Source organism: Nanorana parkeri, unplaced genomic scaffold (assembly GCF_000935625.1).
Source record: "Nanorana parkeri isolate BGI_ZX_2015 unplaced genomic scaffold, ASM93562v1 scaffold179, whole genome shotgun sequence".
In the NCBI taxonomy this organism is placed as follows: Eukaryota; Metazoa; Chordata; class Amphibia; order Anura; family Dicroglossidae; genus Nanorana; species Nanorana parkeri.
In genome coordinates this window covers 1,264,897-1,285,504 of record NW_017306447.1, presented here as the reverse complement: position 1 = coordinate 1,285,504, position 20,608 = coordinate 1,264,897, and the positions used below count along the sequence as shown (strand labels likewise).

At 40.3% G+C, this 20,608-nt stretch overlaps 1 protein-coding gene across 1 annotated transcript in view; it reads right to left on the bottom strand.

Annotated features, from left to right (window-relative positions):
* The window catches only part of SLC6A7 (solute carrier family 6 member 7), a 78,778-nt gene that overhangs the window by 7,432 nt on the left and 50,738 nt on the right, over positions 1-20,608 (bottom strand). Inside the window, exons 9-13 of the mRNA XM_018554950.1 lie at positions 20,280-20,392; positions 17,635-17,766; positions 14,106-14,205; positions 10,848-10,948; positions 8,074-8,241 (exon numbers count right to left, since the gene is read on the bottom strand). Of these exons, the coding sequence (XP_018410452.1) occupies positions 8,074-8,241; positions 10,848-10,948; positions 14,106-14,205; positions 17,635-17,766; positions 20,280-20,392 (614 nt within the window). The remainder of the gene's footprint in view (positions 1-8,073; positions 8,242-10,847; positions 10,949-14,105; positions 14,206-17,634; positions 17,767-20,279; positions 20,393-20,608) is intronic.

Below are 20,608 nucleotides of genomic sequence, written 5' to 3'. Positions count from 1 at the left end.
TATTAATATAATTACATAAAAACTATGATCACATGTACAGTTAAAATTAGGGTTTAACAAACCATCTGCTACTGTCCATGCGCATGGTACCGCTTTCCATATTATGGGTAAACAGGCACTTGTGCACAAAGGCGCGCCACAAAATGTATGCGCAAAAGCGCGACAAATGGAACGTTGGAAATTACGCTATGACTCCTAATAGATCACTCTATTTAAACTGGCCTGCCTGACTCCAAGTTGCTGGATTGTCTTCCATCTAGTACCTGTGTTTCCTGTGTGTCTGTTGAACTTCCTGACTTTTGACCCAGATTGCCTTTGTACCTTACTGCCCAACTGGTGTGACCCCTGGCTTGTTTGACCACGATCTTGGATTCCATTCTGAACTTCGCTGCCCGTCTGGTTTGACTTCAGCCCTACCTGACCCGATCCAGTCCCTGGACACCAGCTTGCATGGTGTGATCACTCGCTGTCCACTCAGATTCTGTTCCCAAATCCAGAGTCTTTGGGACACGAGGTGCAAGAGAAGCCTCCTTACCCATCCAGATGCAAGCTCTGAAAAGTGGTATTGTTTTTTTGGCATTACATTGCGGCATGGGTGTGTAAATCATATGTGTGGCCGAACAGAATTTGAAGGTTAAATCACTATCCTCATCATCAACCTCATCTCAAAATATCACCCTAACCGTCCTCTCTGCTCCTCTCATGACCTCCTGTTCTCCATCTCTGTCATCACCTCCTCCCATGCTCGCCTCCAGGACTTCTCCAGAACCTCTCCCATCCTCTGGAACTCCCCAATCTGTCCGCTTATCGCCTACTCTGTCCACCTTTAGGCGATCCTTGAAAACTCACTCTTCAGGGAAGCCTATCCCACCTCAACATTATATCTGTCCATTTACTTCTTCCATTAACAAATCCCAAACAATTATTACCTTTTGTATCACTTGCCCCTTCTAATAGACTGTAGGATCTCATGAGCAGGGCCCTCCTAACCCTCCTGTGTTGAAATTGTATTGTAACTGTACTATCTCTTTTCATGTTGTAAAGTGCTGCACAAACTGTTGCCACTGTATAATAATAATAGTAAAGATAAACCAAGTCATATATGTATGTAGGGGTGCAACATCCTTTTTACTACATAATTGGCAAGTGTTCTATCGGTGAAAATCTAACCTCAGTGGATTTTGGAGGCAAAATCTGGCCCGTGGATTTGGTATCTATTTGCTATCTAGAAGTGACATGAGGGCTGGTTGTTTTGCCATGCTGGGGCTAGTAGCTTCATGAGGGAGTGGTGTCAATACAGCCACAAGTAGCCAGTGGCATTCGAGGCAAAGCGAAATTAGATGAGCAAGTGTGTTGTCTCCTTTTTCTGGTAATGTTTGTGAAGTCTGTGCTAAGTGCAGTTACAAGCACCCCAGGCAGACTTTACTCTTTAAGAGGTAATTCTGTAAATTGCCACACTAGGTAAGCACTCGGTCCAACCAAGTCAGTTGGAGACTGATCTCTACTTGGATTGGTACATTGTATAGTGCCATTTATGAAAAGTGAAGTTCTAGCATTGACTATATACACTGAGTGGCCAGATTATTATGACCACCAGACGTTTGTAGGCAAATTAGCTATAATTAGCTATAATTGTGAGCTGAAGTTGCTAGAGGGCCTGAGCATTATAAATAGGAAAGCAGGTTGTTTACCACGACAGTAGAAGTGATTTTTTTCTGAAGATATGGGTAAACAACGCGATTTAACAGCCTTTGAACGTGGGATGGTTGTTGGCGCTCTGAGCCATGGAGCGAGTATCAGCAAAACAGCAGAATTCGTTAAATGGTCAAGAGCAGCTGTTGTTAAAGTGTTTAACCTCCCTGGCGATATTCACAAGTCTGGCTCGGGGTGAATTTTCCATACCAGGAGCGGTAACCCCGAGCCAGACTCGGGGCTGCAGAGAAAAGTGACACTCACCTTGTCCCTGCGAGCCCGCGGCGTCCTCTGCTGTACGCGGCCCGAAAATGAAACTAAAAGTCAGATGCCGGCATCTAACTTTTAGTTTCGTTTTCGGGCGTCACAGCCGGCGGGAAATTCAAAAGTGAAAAGTTGCAATATACACAGAATACACACAATACAATGTAATCTGCTATGATTACACTTATGTATCAAACTATTTCACTTCAATTTTGTCCCTAGAGCTTTGTCCAGTGCCCTGCCTGACACTTTTTCACAATTTTAAGAAATTATAATATAATAAATAATTATAAAAAATTATAATAAAATAATTTAAAAAATGGTCCAGTAAATGGGAATTCTGGGGGCGTTGCCTGATCCGTACCACAGTAAATAAAGTACCAAGTTTGCACATCACTGAGCTCGGTCGCAGAATCCTCGCTGTCCTCACTTTCAGTGTCTGTTGAGGAATTTCCCAACGAATCGCTATCACTCAATTCTGCAAGTAGTTCTAATTTACTATCGCTGTTTTCTACCTGGTCTAAAACCGCTTTTGACCTAAAACAGTGACGATTCTGCGACCAAGCTCAGTGATGTGCGAACTTCGTCCCGTCTGCAGCGTCTCAGTATACCGCGAGCTGTAGCACACGGTATACTGAGCTTTAGGTGACGGGAGGGCGCTGGTTTGTGTCCTCCCGTTACCCTTAGGAGAACTATGGGGAAAAGCCCTGACCCCATAGTTCTCCTTTAAAGCTGAACTTCAGACAAGCAACTAAATAAACAGATGAAATACATATAGTACACTGAACCTGCCAAAGGATTTCCATCCATTCAGTCCTGAGATTTACACATATCTGCCACATAGTATAGCCCTGTCTGACAGGCCAGCAGAACTGATTTTATTCAGCTGCAGTTAAGTAACAATTATAGGACGTGTCCCTGCCGCAGCAAGTGACTGGACAATGAAAGTAGATGCAGCAGACTGATGAGCTCAGCTCCTGTATAAATGGCATCCATTAGATGCCCATTTTCATGGGAATGTGGGGACTTTAGGTTACATGCAATTTTTGGTGTTTTTCCCAGTTTTTGTATTTTAGTGTACTTCCTCTTTAAGAGTATCCAACGGTGGATTTTTTCGGCGGGAAAAAACGTTATTTTGGCGGGAAAACATCACCACGAGAATGGATGTCAGTTGGGATTTATGCCCTATATAAGGAGGTGCAGAGTTGGTTAAAATCATCCAGTTGGAAAACCCGTTTTGAAGCTTATTGACCGTGCAAGATGGAGAAGCTGCTGCAGAGAGTTTTGGAGAAATCACAGCCTGCGGGGGGTGAAGACTGGCTTCGTCACTGCCTGATTATTGGTTAATTATTAAGATTGGTTATTAGAGTTTGATTTAATTTTTATCCTATAAAAATGCAGCGGCCAATTAATGCCAATTAAATTAAAAGAGTGTTAAGTGATTATTTATTTAGAGTTTAAGTTAATATAAACATATGTCACATACAGTCCCATGCTCCTCTCTGAATGCTCACTGCATTAACATATAAGCACTGCTGCACAGCTGACTATTTCTTTATGCTTAGGATTAGGGTTGCACAGATACCAAGTACAGTACTCGGTACAAGTACGAGTACATGTACCGATACTTCTGAGCTCCAAGACTACACTAGAGAAAAATTCAAAAATTAGGAGGCAGCTGCCATTTGTAAGGAGCACACTGAGCTCCTGGGATTTGTACATCTCTGTTTTAATGTACGATTTTGTTTTTATAAATATAAATAAAGGGATGCACAGATACCAGTTTTGCGAGTACGAGTACTGGTACTTGCCGAGTACTTACAAGTACGAGTACTGATAGATTTTTGTTTATTGTCATGTGACAGTTTTTCTAAAACAATACCGACTAATGATTTCAGGACAGTGGTGGAGTGCCAGAGCCGGGTCCCAGCTGCAACCGCTGCAACCCTGGTAGTTCTCATGAAAATGCCAAGTATCTGCACTGGTACTCGAAAAGTATCTGTGCAACCCTACTTAGGATAGTTGTGAAGAATGACCCTGCGAGGTCCCAAAAGGCGCTTGTTTCCATTTTGACAATTTGTTCCATAAAATGAGCATTTGGTGATTCTAAAAGGATCTTCGGTGTGCTGGCGGCATTCTTCACAACCATCCTATGTACAGGCAGTCCCCGGATTACGAACAAGATAGGGACTGTAGGCTTGTTCTTAAGTTGAGTTTGTATGTAAGTTGGAACAGGTACATTTTTTAAGTGTAACTCCAGCCAAAACATTTTTTATTTTGTTTTGGATAGCATAGGGAAGGGTTTACCCCCTGTAAAGTTTGTTTTGGTGTGTGCCACTGTTCAGAAGATTTCACCTCACTTTCTTTCTGTCCCTCTGACAATTGGATTTTGAAAATGTTGGGTTGTCATGGAAACAAGGATTGGTGATAAAGCTTCAGTGGAGACGCCTTTTTACAATGATCACTCTTACAGGAGTGAATTTCCCTTCTTAGGGGTCGATAGCCCTTCACTTCCTGTTGTCCTAAAGACAGGAAGTGAGATAATGGGGTCTATTCACTAAGCTGCCTAGGCAGCCGAGTGACTCACCGACCCCAAGCAAAGTGAGCCGAACGCTGTTTGGCTATTCACTTCAGGCTGGTACGGCTGATTCCAACCTTTCTGTGAGAAAGTGTTTCTCTCCCAGGCGGCCGGGAGCCTATTAGACTCCCAGAGCGTCCGGGGGAGGAATGACAGATGCGTTCCTGGTTACCGGGTAACCAGAAACAACATCTCTCATTACACACTGAGAACATGGAGAGGCCGCTCTCAGTGTGTAATGACAGCGTCCCTGGTTAGCTGGTAACCAGGGACGCTGATCTCTCTGCAAGTGGCAGGAGCCAGCCGTGAGATGACGGCTGGCTCCGCACAGCTGTCAGAAGCAGGCTGGTGGCCGGCCATGGCTTTCAGCGCGGCTCAGTCGAGCTGAGGCATATGCCTTCGGCTCGACTGAGCCGCTTGGCCAACTTTGGGAGCTGTACGGGCTATAGGGAATAGCCCGTACAGCAGCCTGGGTCCTGGGGCCGAAGCTAGCCGAAGGATCAGCCGAAGCTACGGCTAGATCCTTCGGCAGCTTTGTGAGTAGACCCCAACCTCACAGTGACCCGGAAGAAGAGGTGGGCACCCCTCGTCTGCACGTCTAACAAGAGCCAACTTCCTGTAATGTATGTATATATTCATGTATTAATGAATACAGAGCTGCATTCATTTGTGTCTTTTATATATGCTTAAAGATCAGCTTTGGATTCGCTTTGCAAAGTAAACATTAATTTTTGTTAACTGAACAGTCCCTATTCCTTTAGTTAATAAACCCCAGAGTCATGTACCTTAAAAGCCCATGTTGTCTAAACTCTCATGGTTTTGTTTCAGGAAAATAAAGGCAAAACAGGGTCTGTATAATAATCATGGAGTAATGGTAGGAATTATAACAATAATAATACTGTGATATTTATTTGTCAATTCTAATCATTGCAAATGTTTTTCCATCTGTCTGTCAACAAACCACCCAAAAACATTAATGTACAGGAAACACGTTACTCAATAGAGTGCTAAAATTCTCTGTATAATATACACCTATTTTGTTTTTTGTTTTCACCTTTTTTTAATGCTTGTTGCGTCTCAGTGCTGCTGATCTCCTGCAGTCTCTCTTCAGTCACTTCCTGTTTACATGCACCCCAGTGCTGGCTGCATAACACTTCTAAAGGTAAGTTTCCTAATGGTTATAACAGTGAACCATGCGTTGAAATGGCCACTTGTAATATCCATATTACCCATGTGATGCACAGGAGCACAACTGGGCCAGAGACAGAGCGTTGTGACGCTATTATAAGAATCGTCTGAGCAAGGATGTTCAAATGGCAGTTCCTCAGGTATTGTAAATATATAGATAAATATAATGTAAAAATATATCAAAACTGATTTTAGAATTGACAATAACATGTTAAAGCTTTTATGGCATTTTAGTGACTGTGTTTACATATCTTCAAAAACAGACAGCGTGCCAATGCACAAATGGGTGTTTCTGCTATAAAACAAAAGCAAAAAGTAAATGTTTATGACCATGTGCACACAAGCACTGGACTACAAAGCAGGTAAGAGGGTGTACATTAAGCATTTGGATGAAAAATAGTAATTTAAAATGACTGTTCCTATATGTATTAAAAGCAAGCTCCAAGCCTATGACTATCAGAACGGCCATAACTGTGGGTATTTGGAGGCTGCTGTAGGTAATGTATGTACAACTCTAGGTACCTACACTGTATACCTACAACAGTTTTTATTTCCACTGACAGACTATGTTTAAATTAATGTAGGCAGGGCGCTTGTAAAAAATTATGCAGTTTGGTTGCTAAGTCAGACCTAGTAAAGCTTAGAAAGTCCATCACGATATTTGTTTATAACATTTATATTATTCCGTGATCGGGAGCTGTACGGGCTATTGTGAATAGCCCGTACAGCACCCCCTCGGTTCTCCTGAACCGAAGGGGTCCTGGTGCCGAAGCTAGCCGAAGGATCGGCCGAAGCTATGGCCAGATCCTTCGGCAGCTTTGTGAATAGACCCCTTAGGTTCACTTACAGCAGTGGCATGAAGAAGCTCAGCACTACTACCCTCATACACAAATTAGAGGGAACGTGGAAAGAAGCCAGCTAAACCAACAGCATGTTTTGGGATTGAAACTGCAGTATAAGATGGAGACCTGCACAAACACGGGTCTAAAGTGAGTTTAAACCCAAAAGGAAATATGCTAATCCCTAGCTGATGATGTCCAAATAGAGTTGTTCCTTTTGACTGTTTTGGAAGTGTCTTTGGGGCTGTCTACCTTAACCATGGTTGACTCATGAATGAGTTACATACCTAGAACAAGAATGGGTCCAACAAAACTGTAACCTGTGGTCCACATAACTTTTTGTGGCCAGTGATTTATTATGCCTGATTTACTAAAGAATGAAGTAATCCAAAGTGAGGAGATGTCAGTCTATTTTCATAACTATATTTCAGGGGCGTGCGGTCAGGGGAGGCAGGTGAGGCAGAGCCTCCCCTAGTATTATGGAGGAAAAAGCTGTCAGCTTCAAGTCTGAAGCTGACAGCGTCTTCTCTATTCAGATCGGCTTCTATCAGGTTACACAGCAGGGAAATCCTGGATGGATCACTGCCTGTTAATTACAGGCAGCGCTGTATCCCGGCTTTTGACAGGTAGTTAGGTTACACAGCAGCGGGCTTCCCCACTGCTTGTCTAACCTAACTAGTGAGACAAGAGCTGTCACAGACTTTACTCTGTGTTAGAGGTGTGAGCTCTGTGGATGATGCCTCAGCAGTGACAAGCAAGTGAGGGTCAGGGAGGCACCTCCCTGTCTCCTCCCTCCTTCCTTGGGGGCGGAGTTTTGGCAAGGCGGGGTTTTGGGGTGGGACGGGGCTTTGTCGGGCTGGTGGTGGAACGTGCTGGGGGCAAGGCTGGGTAATGCCTCACCCGGAACCAACGGTCCTGCACGTCACTGCTATATTTCAGATATTTAGATTATCCCTCTAGTGTCTTCTTGCACATCATATTCTGCCTGAGGAAGGGGATCCTACGAGACCCTGAAACGTTGCACTTGTGTGATATGCTGCAATACATAGACGCATTTGATCTGCATTTGGAGTGCCGGTGTTCCTTTTCTATTTCTTCTTGCACATTAGGCACATTAGTCAGAATGCCTACAACTGCTGAAAATTACAAGATCAGCAACCACTGATTATCTATTGTCCTCTAAGTCATAGCAGACAGAAAGACAGACAGAAATAGAGATACCATAAAGTCCAACCAGTGTAGAGTGCTAATAAGCAGAAGCCATAGCCTGCATATTAACAAATATGGTTCCTCCATGTACATATTCATTTATTAAATTCAATAACTATGGATAAGAAAAAATTACAATTATATATGTACATGTACAATTTATAATAAACTGATCACATTCAAATGTATAACAAAAAACTTTAAACATTCCATAAATGTTTTTAATTAATATATTTGCGGATCTCTGCAATAATATAGGCGCTATAGTTGACATCAATATGTATTTTGGCGTGTATGACTTACCTCCCAAAGTGTCCCTTCTTCTTTTAATATAGCAACCAGCATCCCAATTGGCACCATCATGCAAGAGAGAAGACCCATGAGAATGCCTAATGCTTCTGACCAGAAAGGGAACTGGTAGCTGCCATACTGGGAGGGTTGATACTTCAATAAGCAGTAACCCAATAAGCCCTGGAGGATATAAAAAATAATTTCACAATGTTGTGACAGCAATGCTTCTGATGCTACAGATAGCTATTCCTTCAAATAATCTGGAGTCCTACATAGTTTATTCTAGCATTTTGTTCATGATCTACTCTTCTTTTCAATTAAATTACTGATCTTTAAAAATGGTCAGTCCAATGGTCAGTCCAACCAAAACTAATATTTCACCTGTGGTTAAACAATTGTGGGCTGAAGCAGTCACTTCCTTGGTCAATCCTATAAAAAGTTTTCTTGGCCTGAGTTGGACATTTTGCCACCTGCTGTAGTCATTTACCCTCCTTAAGGGTTCTATATTTCATTTAGTGTACTCTTCAGAGAAAAGAGAGACTCAGGAATACTTACGGGAAGGTAACCAAGCTGAAGGTACAAAGATATATAAGAAACAATGGGGTAATTTAAACCACCACGCATCAATTTTAATGCCAAGGATCTGGACTACTAGTGGAGTTATGGGACCCAGGTTAGTATTCATATTAACTTCATAGTGATCCACTGCTGTGGTTATCTTTTAAGCAATCTTGCAGGATAATTGAGGACACAGTCGGTAAAAAAACACTGTGTACCTGGCACAATCCAATGCCCTTATCTAGTTGCACATGTAATAGGCACAAGACAGAAAAACACTGTATAAATCTGCCAAACATTGCTACGCGAGAAGTTGTACACATGGCAAAGCAAAAATAACAGACACAGTCACCTAACATTACCTTTACCAGTGCTGCCACTTCTCTGCAATAAATAAAATGATAAAACAGATGCACAGTGTGGATTATTTAATATGCTATATTTTAAAGGTTTTCTGCCATGTTCAGATTTATGATGTGTAAATGATGCAGTTAATCAATTGTCCAAAGCAGAATGTATTTATAGAGAGGGACTGCAATGAGTGTACAGAGAAGGGTTCTGAGTAATCCTGGGGATACTGCAATCTGTCACTTATGCAATCCCAGCGATTTCCTCAACATGTCTGCTCTATCAGTCTTTCAACACATCGCTTGTTTCTATGATTTAGTTTTTTACTACATTAAAACAGAAAATTATTGTCCACCAGACAGTTTTGTTTTTTAATCCATGAGAAATGCATATACCTTAATCAATGAAATGTAGGAGTCGGTGTATCTGTATCTGCATGTATGATGTTTATGTAAATATAAAGTGTGTGTATGTGTGTGTGTCTGTGTGTGTGTATATATATATATATATGTATATATAGCACATTATACTTGACAACTCCTTGAGCACTAGTGAAGGAGACCCTTGGCTGCTGTGAGGATGTGCAGATCTTGCATGTTAAAGATGTTTAGGTTAAGATTATGGCCTGATTGGCTTATGTGTTGTGGACTTCAGAGAGTGTATTTATTGAAGTTCATGAGCACAGGTATTAGGCCTTCTGCTATCCAACGAGTTCCCCACCCACTTTGAGTTCTATTTGTTTGACACAGCTATATTAGAAGTTAGAACCTTATTGTTTGTAATGCTGTTTAATGTTTATGCCCTTAAAGTGGAACTAAACCCTTCTATTCCACTGTCCACCAAGCACAGTGCCTGCAGATCAAAGGGATGAGCTTTAGCCCTAATTAACTAATTCTTCCCCTTCTCCCCTTAACTTATATTTTCCTGGTTATTTAAAAAAAAAAAAAAATTCTAACCCCTAATATTTAATCAGTTTATTTTTTTTCGTTTCACATTCAAAAAAGAGTAAACTTAAAGTCTTTTATTTCATTTGTAAATAACTTTGCAATGTTTTGTACCAGAATTATAATTTTTGTGTTATTTTTAAAAGAACAAATTTATGAATACAATGTATACTTTGTGTCTACAGTAACATTAACTATCACTGTTCAAAGTATAAAAAAATCTGTTTTAGTTTTTTTACATTTTTAGTCTATGGATTTAATTAAAACAATGAATTCATCTTTGTAAGACAATATCACCAAAAGAAAGCCTTGTTTGCCCTAAACAATACCCATCTTTATTATTTTGTTGTCTTCAGTAAAGACAAAGTTCTTTCTGAATAAACAGGTCCCTCGCTTTAAAAATTGTAAATGTAAAAATTGCTCTGGTCCATAGGGGATGTAAAGGTGTGAGAGCTGAAGTGAATAAGGATTTAATAACAATTATTGAACATTTCTAACTTAAGCTTTCCTTTTGGCATACATTTAAAACAGTAGGTTTAGTTTTGCTTTAAAGTGGAAATTTAGTTGATATGGACCCCCAGAGATCTTGCAATAATGTCTATACACAGCTTACTTGCACATTATGACATACTTAGCTCCTAGAATGCCCTCCTCCAGCGATGTGACATTGCTACACCATTACTGCTGTCAACGTTTCCTGGACTTTTTCTGATCCAGAGTCTTTGGGCTTCTGCATTTGCCAGCCCCAGATAAACCTTAAAACTATACCTGCTGACAATTGTTTTTATAGTATAGTTGTTGGGGTAGTCAAATGCCTGTGACTAGCACGGACAGAACGTGACTGTGTGTGTTTACAAATCTCATGATTTTCTGGCCCAATTTTCCACCATGCTGATCTTTCGTAAAACAAATATTAGATATGTCCAATCTACTCACCAATAATGTAACCGGTGTTAAAAATGCCCAGCAAGCTTTAAAATAGATTCCTGGTTTGAATCCAAGCATCATTTGTATATCTCGGCAAAAATACTTTATTCCTAGACAAGTGGACATTATTATTATTAATATTATTATTATTATACAGGATTTATATAGCGCCAACAGTTTGCACAGCGCTTTACAATATAAGGAAGACTTTACAATCACAATACAATTCAAGACAGAATGGTAAGGAGGGCCCTGCCCCTGAGGGCTTACAATCTAAAAGTGAGGGAGAAGTGATACTTGAGGAGATAGCTGTGTGGGGATGAATTGTTTGACAACGTGATGGTTGAGTGTTTAGGTTGAGGTGGGATAGGCTTAACAAAGTTTCATTCACAGCAAGTAAATGCTCACCATTTTCTACAAGTCTATTGACAATCAAGTCTATAGCGAGATTCTTTGGACAAGCAAACAGCCAATTTAAGGTCTGTGTCGATGGGCTTTTGTTTGCTTCAAATGGATTTTGAATTCCCATATAAGTCTATGGGATTGCAAAACCTGTTTGAAGCACGTTAGAAGGAGGTCAGCTGCAGGGCAAGTTGACCAATGTATTGTCAATTCATTCCGAATTATCCCAGAAGCATCTCAAACTGGTGACAAACAGATGCCATCGACAAAAAACCCACAGCTGGACAACACAGGTCCTTAAGGATCCAACATCTAACAGAACTTTGCAAACTGCATTGGGAAGGATATACATGGTTGGTAAATAGCATACAGGCTGGCCAATGTGCTTCAACATTATACAACTTGATCTACCACCCATCCCTCAGATCAGATCCTTTTTCTCTGCAGGATGTGCTATAGATTAGCAAAACATTATATCCAAAGTGGCCTAATCTGATAGTTTAGGTATGTGTATGAAGACTTGAAATGAGCAAACTGAAAAACCTTTGCACAATTTGGTTTGCTGGAGGTTCGCAGCTAAACTTTTATCAGTGGTAGCACTACCAATGCAAAATAACAGATCACCAGCCGACTTCTGTTTGTAAACAAACCATCCTAGGTGATATCATTTAACAAATATGGTCATGACCATGTTTAGTAAATTACATAATCCAGGATCCCTAGCCTGTTTGTTGACGAACATAGATCGGCTGGAGATTTGTCATTCTGCAGCAGTAGTATGAAGGGGAAAGATTGTCAGGTCACCTTGGCAGCGAGTCATCTTGATTAATGCTACATCTACTTTGCTGGATGATATGATTGATACTAGAGTTACATTATAGGATGTTATTTGCATTTTTATTTAAATGAAGGACTTTGTCACAGTGTATTTGTTCCTTTTTAAAGGGGCAATACACATTAAAAAACAATGGAAAAAAATGGCATTGGATTCCTCCCATAATTCATCCCATGACCTTATAGAGGCATATAGCCTGTGTCCTCACGAAAAAGAGGTCAGTGAGGGAGCACCCTCCCAATGCTGACCCACCACACTATTGATACAAAATGACAGATCATCGACTGTCTTCTGTTTGTAGCACCCCCAGCTTGTTAGTATACAAACAAAGGAATTTGTCATTTTGCGGCAGTAGCACTATCACTACAAAATGACAGATCCCCATGTCAACGTAACTGATGTTGGATTTACTGATTTACATCAAGGGACATTGTTTAGCTTCTTTTTTTTTTGAGGGGGAGGGGGGTGTTAATAAAGGACGTTTATTTACACCCCCTTTACTAACTTTTTTTAGTAGAGTACCCCATACTCACTCACATATGGGGGAGGTCTAGATATCTGTGTGCCCCCTTATTATAAAGGGGGCTTCCATATTCTGATAAGTCCCCCATTGCAAACTTCCATATCCCATTTGGGGACAGGATGTGGGAATGAGGCCTTTGTCCCCTCAATCTGGGGACAAGGTGCCATGCAAGGTGCCCTTGCAACGTATGGAGCACAGTAGGGAAGGCCACAGGCTTACTGCTCTTTCTTGGTCATTCAGGCTGCATAAGGAATTTGAATGAATTTTAAGGAGAATCCTATGCCTTTTTGTTTTTTTCCTTTTAAGGTGTAATGTACTTTTTTTTTTAAAAAGGGAAAAATTCATGGGATTCCTCTTAAAATTTCAACCACAACCTTATCCTGGCATGCAGCCTGGGTGGCCAGAAAAGAAAGGGCAGCAGATATACATTCCTTTCCCCATATTGAACCATACCGGGCCACATGCTTTTTACATTGGGAGAGTACCTTCCAAAGTTCCCCCTTGCATGGCACTTTGTCCCAATGTTGGCAAAGGGATAAGGGTCTTATCCCTTTTATCAAAATCTTGAAACCTAATAATATGGAGACCCCCCCATATATTCCCCTTCCCCAAAAGAATGAGTACAGGGTACACTAGTACCCCTAATTACTCATTCCCAGAAAGAGATAAAAGTAAATACAAAAGCAAACAATGTCAATTTAACGTCAATCACATCATCCAGAAGTGCTCATAAATCATGTCAACCCGCTGTCAGAAGATGTCCCGCGACAGTTTTGTGAATTCATGCCAAGCCCAATGAATGTAACTTGCAGGCATAGTTCTAATATATTGTCCACTATGAAGCCAAATGACAGAAGTGAGAGCCAAGATATGAAAAGAGTGACTACTTTTGTAGAGACCCCAAATATTATAAAATGCCAGTGGATGGCTGATTAACCTGCATCTACCTAAAACAGAGTTGTCAGTTTCAGATTAGTTAGCCTTTAACGTCTATACAGATCTCCAGTACTAAAAATAACAAAATATGTGGCCAGAAGAGTGAAACAAAATGAGTAAAAAAAATTAAAAAAAAATGCACACTTTGAGGGCTAGTTCACACCATAAGTGCATGCATCTGCACAGCTACAGTGCGATGCGTTTTTGCGCATTTTTACAGCGATTTTTACAAGTTTTTTTCTTTTTTTAGCTTAAAATGGGCTTTCAGGTGCAGTCCAGTGCATTTGTATGCGTTTCTGATGCTTTCCTTTGCGAACATGTGCAGCTAAAATGAGGCAAGCAGTATTTTTTTCTGACTGCATCAGAACGGACTACACTGGTGTGAACAGAGCACCAGAAATTCCATTGGAATGCATTGTGACATAATGTTGATGTCACTGCCAAACTGGACAGGCTGCATCACTCCTGCATCTGGTGTGAACTAGACCTGAGCCTTTTTCCCCCCCTCGACATGTTGCCCACGGCACTAGTTACACGTGCCTTTGTGGCAAATCCAGGCAATACTTCTTACCATATATTCTTGAAACCACAAGACAGAATGTGATCACTATCACCAGGAGGCCAAATCCAGCACTGTAGTCATCCAAAAAGACCAGCCAATACATTCCACCCTTGAGCATTAAAACACAAGAAAAGGTATTACAACAAATAAAGTCATAAAATATTTCTACTGTCGCCATTAACAAAAGGGTGTGAAAGGTACATACTGATAGTTAGATAATACCCAGTAGTTAATTATACTGTATATCAGCTTGGTTTTCTAAAAGCGACCTATAAATATTTGAAACACTGCTTTGGCACTAAACCTCATCTTTCAGTTTTCAGAAAGTGCTTGTACCCTTCTGCTACTTACCGATCTGTATGGTAAATGACCAATATATCACCATAATATCAGTTATAAACATTGCTAACCATGTACCATTCTGAATAATTTACACTGTATGTACATGTATTAAAATCTCAATAAAAATATATTTACAAGAAATGATTGATCAGTTTAACACCCAACGTATGCTACACAGCAAAGGTAAATATAATTTCAATAATTGTTCATGGTTAGAATCACAGGATTTTACGAGGCAAGATGTTGGCCAGCCAAAAAGTCTGGTTGCTAAAAACCTGACCGCAACCCACATTTTGTTTTTCAATTTTAGATAGTTTACAGAAACGTTATAACCTCTGTCCGGTTTTTATTGCTGCCTATGTCAGGTTTTTATTGCTGCCTATGTCAGGTTTTTATTGCTGCCTATGTCTGCACTGGGAAGATTTTCTTACTTCCTGTCCTAATGACAAGAGCCACAAGGACAAGAATTGTTAAGTAATCTCTTTGACATAGACTGCCTAGGTGTCCTAGCTCTGAACACACAGCCCACATGCCATGCACCCTGTATGTTAACCCCTTTAGGATGGAGGCAATTGTCTGACCGTAAACAAAACATAGAATTTGAGCTATATGTCTGTTCAACCATAATTTACCTATTCACATTAAGTGCACCCACACTTATTATATATTGGACAAATAGGGCTTTCGTCTGACATCAAATATTTATAAATTAACTGTAATTATATATGAATAAAATATAACCAATTATGAAAAAGTAAGACAGTTTCATTTTTCCAAACATGCACACACACATTTTATTGGGAATATCATAATAGTGAAATGTTTTACTGCAATAAAACACCTATAATTGTATTCTATGTCCCATGAGTACATCATGTACGGGTTTAATTGGGTTTGTGGGAGTTACAGGGCCAAATATGGGGCTTGCTCATTTCAGTCATCATATATGGAATTTTGGCACATTGCATTTCCGGACCTAGGTTGCCTTTGAGACAGTATGGCAGCCTTGGAAATAGAATATTTCCATAATATCGTACCATTTTCAAAAGTAGACAACCCAGAGTATTCTAACGGGTACCCCCATGTACGGGTTATACAGTTTTTTTGGAAAGTTACAGGGCTAAATATATTGTACACCCATTTCAAAACGTTGCAAAATTGATTTACTGGGTCTATGTTGCCTTTGAGAAAGAAAAATTCCAAAATAATGGCAAACCATTTTCAAAGGTAGACAGCCCAGGGTATTCCAAATGGACTATTTTGTGTTGTTTTGTGTAGCCACTGTATCATGATTTTAGAATGATGGGTTTAACGTAAATGGGGACAGGCCAAGGTCAGGGGATCCATAAGTCAGAGTAGTTGGTATAGGACAAGCTGAAGTCAGGTACACAGAATAATCGCTTATAAGTCAAGTCACATACACAATAATTTGAATTAATCTAGCTGTGTATGGTAGACTCTGAAACAGTCTGTGATACATAGGCCTAGTAGAGATGGACAGGAAGGGCAATGGTAGCTAGAGTCTTTTCTAACTTCTTTTTTGTAACAGACTCTGCATTTTTCACTACGGAAAGTGTAAAAAAACTTTAAGGTTACATTTTATGTAAAACACAGGTAAAAATCACACCCCAAAAATGCTGAATGGTACTACTGTACTGATTAGTGTGATCACAGCAACAAAACTGATCAGCGCTGAAAGGGTTAATTTTTTTTAAAAATAAAAGAGTCAAAAATGGGTAAAACTAACAAAGGGTAAAATTATAATTTAAAAAAATGCAAAAATCACACCTGAATACAGTATACCGAACAGTACTACTGTCCTGATCAGAGTGATCACAGTTATAAAACTGTGATCAGTGCTGAAAGACTTCATTGTTTTTAAATAAAATTATTAAAAATGGGTACAATTAACAAAAAAAAGAGAAAAATACACCCCAACAATCCTGAACAGTGCTATTGTACTGATCAGAGTGATCACAGTTATAAAACTGTGATCAGCAATAAAGGGTTTTTAATTTTTAAATAAAGGTTTTTTTTTCCCCCCTTATTATAACTGGCTACTTTTTGTAACACCGATCTGTCTACTACTCTCGCCTCAGATCACACTGTGGAGAGAGAGAAGCAGAGGCACTGCTGATAGCCAATGATTCGAATCATTGGCTGTCACAATGTATCAACGATCGCAGTGACTGCTTGTCACTGCGATCTCGTGACCCGGATTGCAGCAGATTGGATCCTGGGGGATTGCCAGGCAAGTCCCTGCTTTGGATCCCGCCGGGTAAATATAACGAACCCCTGCCCGGTTATTTTGTTGGTGTCTGTGTCTCTCAGGAAATTTCCATACACTTCCTGTCATTGAGTTGCAACAGGAAATTAGATGAAATCTCTACACAGTGAACAGAACTCCCATTTTAGTGATTTGTCATAGGAAAAGGTATTCCCATCAGAGGGTTTTCCCTCACCTTTTGCTTTGATGAGAACTTTTTGGGTTTTTCCATCACTTTCTGTCTCTATGACAGAGGTCACCAGAACAAATAGGGATGGCGAATCTCCCTAATGGGGACACAGACTTCAATAAAAAATTCCCTCACCACTATATCCAAACATTTTGAAAAATATTTTGTTGGCACGAGTACTGAGACATGCAAGTGAAGTATATACAGTACATCAAGTAGACTTCCATTCAGTTTAACCACTCCCACTGTAAAGCACCTCATAGACATTTCCATTTTGTTGCTGAAGTACGCAATGCATTCTGCAAACTTTAATAATTTTGTGTGTCCTGGTTTTTCTCAAACCTAGCAATGTCTCTGACAGACAACTAAAAGTCTGTGGAGTGTGGAAGACTTAAAACCTCTGTAGCTTCCTTTCCTTGTGTGTTAGTGTCACAGACACCAAAAGCAAGGGAAAATATCTCTAAAATATAAATATCTGCTACAGCAGGCAATAAAACCCACCAAAAATGTGTACTTTTTTCCAGCCTGCACAACATTAGCAAAGAGATTTTAGCAGTATCTGGGCTTCAATTTCTTGATGTGTCACCTGGTGGTGTCTGCAGTGCACTCAGAGACAAGAGCACGTCACCTGTTCCAGCCAAAAAAATAAAAAACTGATCAGGTGCTGTCTATGGGTGCTTTATCATTGGTATTAGGTTTAGTGGTCCATGGAAAAAGCAGAATCTACAGAGATTACTTACATCAGTGGTGAGGATCAACCCTAGCAGAAACAGCACAACACAGATGATAAAAGAGAAAAAAGCTTTCTTTGGTCTGAGGTAATAGGGAAACTCGTCTGTGATGGCCGTCACAATGGTCTCCATGAAGGCAAACTGCGGAGGACACAAATAATATCCTGCATGAAAATAGGAGAAAGCAAACCTGCAGCATTCACTCAAGTAACAAAAAGTCATGTGATGATCAGGCACTAACTGACTAAGCCTCGTGAGATATACAGGTTTACTAGCATGCAGTGTGTGTCCATCTAATTTTAGCCCAATTAATGTATTGTATGTAGAACTGTTCTCTTTGATACGTTTACTGACTTAACAATTTCAGTATTCTGATAGACATTAGATAAAGAATGATGACTATGATCATCAGAAAATGGGACTACAATCTAGCTTTCTGTTGGTGGCCTAGGAGAGAAGATCTCTCAAACAGTGTCAGTAAAAGAATGTGGTGCCTGCTCGATTATACGCTATATAGGGTCAAAAGTGTGGAGACCTGCCATTCACACCTATCAATATGGACCCTCCCCTCTCCTTTGGGGCTTTAACAGCCTCTACTCTTCTGGAAAGGCGTTCTACAGTATTTTAGAGTGTGTCACATGCACAAATGCCAAAAGGCTTTTCACAAGATTTGTTGGGTGTGTCAAATGCACAAATGCCATTTATGTGGTAAGGTACTGATGTTGGATAAGAAGACAATTGCAATCAGCTTTCTAGTTCATCCCAAAGTTGTATAGTAGGATTGAGGTCAGACTACTGTGCATGTGACACGAGTTCCTCTACACCAAACTTACCAAACTATGAGGTCTATTCACTAAGCTGCAGTAGGCAGCCGAGTGAATGACCGACCTAAAGCGAAGTGAGCCGAACGCTGTTCGGCTATTCACTTCAGGCTGGTAAGGCTGATTTCAGCCATATATCGGCTCAAATCAGCTGTACATTGGGTGGCTTCGGGTCGGCGGAACATGCTCGGCATGTTCGGCCGACCCGAAGTGCAGAAGGAGTTCGACTCAGGCGATCCAACATCTGGATCGGCTAAGCCAAACCTCCGGCAGGCTACTCACAACTGTTCGGCTGAGCGGCATTCGGCTCGGCTGTTCTGCTCGGTCCCTCTGTGGTACCAAGCAGAACAGAAAAATAGTTTAAAAAGTAGAAAAAAATAAACAGAAAACGATTGTGCGGAGCTAGCTCCGCCCAACAGTTTTCTAGTGGCCGGCGGTTCTGCTGCCGTAAAAAAAAAAAGAAAAGGAAAAAAAACTCTCCAGCTCCCAGCTGCCAAGGAGAGAAACACTGCTTTCTCTTTTTTTTTCTTTATTCTGACACGGAGCCGTGTCAGAATAGAAAAAAATAAATTCAGCCTGCTTCTGACAGCTGGGCGGAGCCAGCGGTGATCTTACCAGCTAACCAGGGACACTGATCTCCAGACAGCAAACTCTCCCGGGCGCTCCTGGAGTCTCCCGCTCCTGGCCGCCAAGGAGAGAAACACTGCTTTTTCTTTTTTTTTCTTTATTCTGACATGGAGCCCTGTCAGAATAGAAAAAAAAAAAATATATATATATTTTTGGCCATAGGAATGCATTGCTAGATTCCTATTGGCTATTTCAATTTGCAATAGCCAATAGCAAACTAGCATTGCACCCGCAGTTCTCCATCAGGTCCCCACTACTGATTGACAGCAGCAGAGGGCAGGTATAATAGCTAGTTTGCTATTGGCTATTGCAAATTGAAATAGCCAATAGGAATCTAGCAATGCATTCCTATGGCCAAAAAAAAAATATATATATATATCTATATATTTTCTATTCTGACACGGCTCCTGTCAGAATAGAATTATGCAAGTTCTGACTTAGAACTTACATAAAATTAATCTCCTTACAATCACAGGTGAACAGGGCAGCAGGAGAGTGAAAGGGAGGAAGCATAAGCAACGGTGGGGAGTTGTCATTTGGGTGAAGCTTTTGCCAAGGGTATGGTAAAGGTACAAATACTGTATAATATCATATTCATTATTTTAATTTTATTATGTAAATATAGAGCTAAACTTTAATATTTATCATGTGCAGCAGCAATGTCTTGGCAACAGCTTTTTGGAGACTGATTTACGGACAGGACAGAGCTGATTAGACTGCGTTAAACCTGACAAGCAGCAGGACGCAGGTTACAGTAGAGTTCACATGGAGCTGAATAATTCTAAGAAGGGATACCCCCCTAGAAGAGCTGGGAGCATCTTGTTTACTTAAAAATACATAGGCTGCCAGCAAGCATACAGGCAGTGCTTAAATTACAAAAAAGCACACACAAAAAAGTGCAATTTAACCTTTAGAATCCTAAAAATGTGTAAAAAAACACAGAATCATAATATGAAACATTATTAAAAAAATTATAGTAAAAATATGGTGGGTGTGTCTGAATGCACTGGGTTTTATCAATATGAATATTTATTTACTGAAACACCACAGTGTTTGTGTTTGGAAATACACATTTTTTCATATGTGATTGACATGATCATTACTATAAGAATTCATTTTACCTTACTTTTTTTGCTGAGCACCAGTATTCACACAAACCAATGTTAAAAAAAAGATAATTGTTGGGTTTTAAAGTGAACTGCTTACCTGACTGTCTAATCCCAGAGTCAAAAGCATGAAGAAGAAAAGGAATGACCAGAAAGGAGACAGAGGAAGCATTGTCATGGCTTGTGGATATACCACAAAGGCCAGTCCAGGACCTGCAAAATAAAAAGCAAATATTTAATACACAGTAATATTCACGTATACATTATACCTCATTCATGTGTCTTTTAGTTTAGGATTGAGGGGAAAGGATTAGAACTATTGCAGATTTTTTTTATTGAGGTATGTGTACCTGTCATGGAGATTTCTCATCACTTCCTGTCCTGGAAACAAGGTTGACAACAATAAACATGTGTCAGGATCTACAAGCC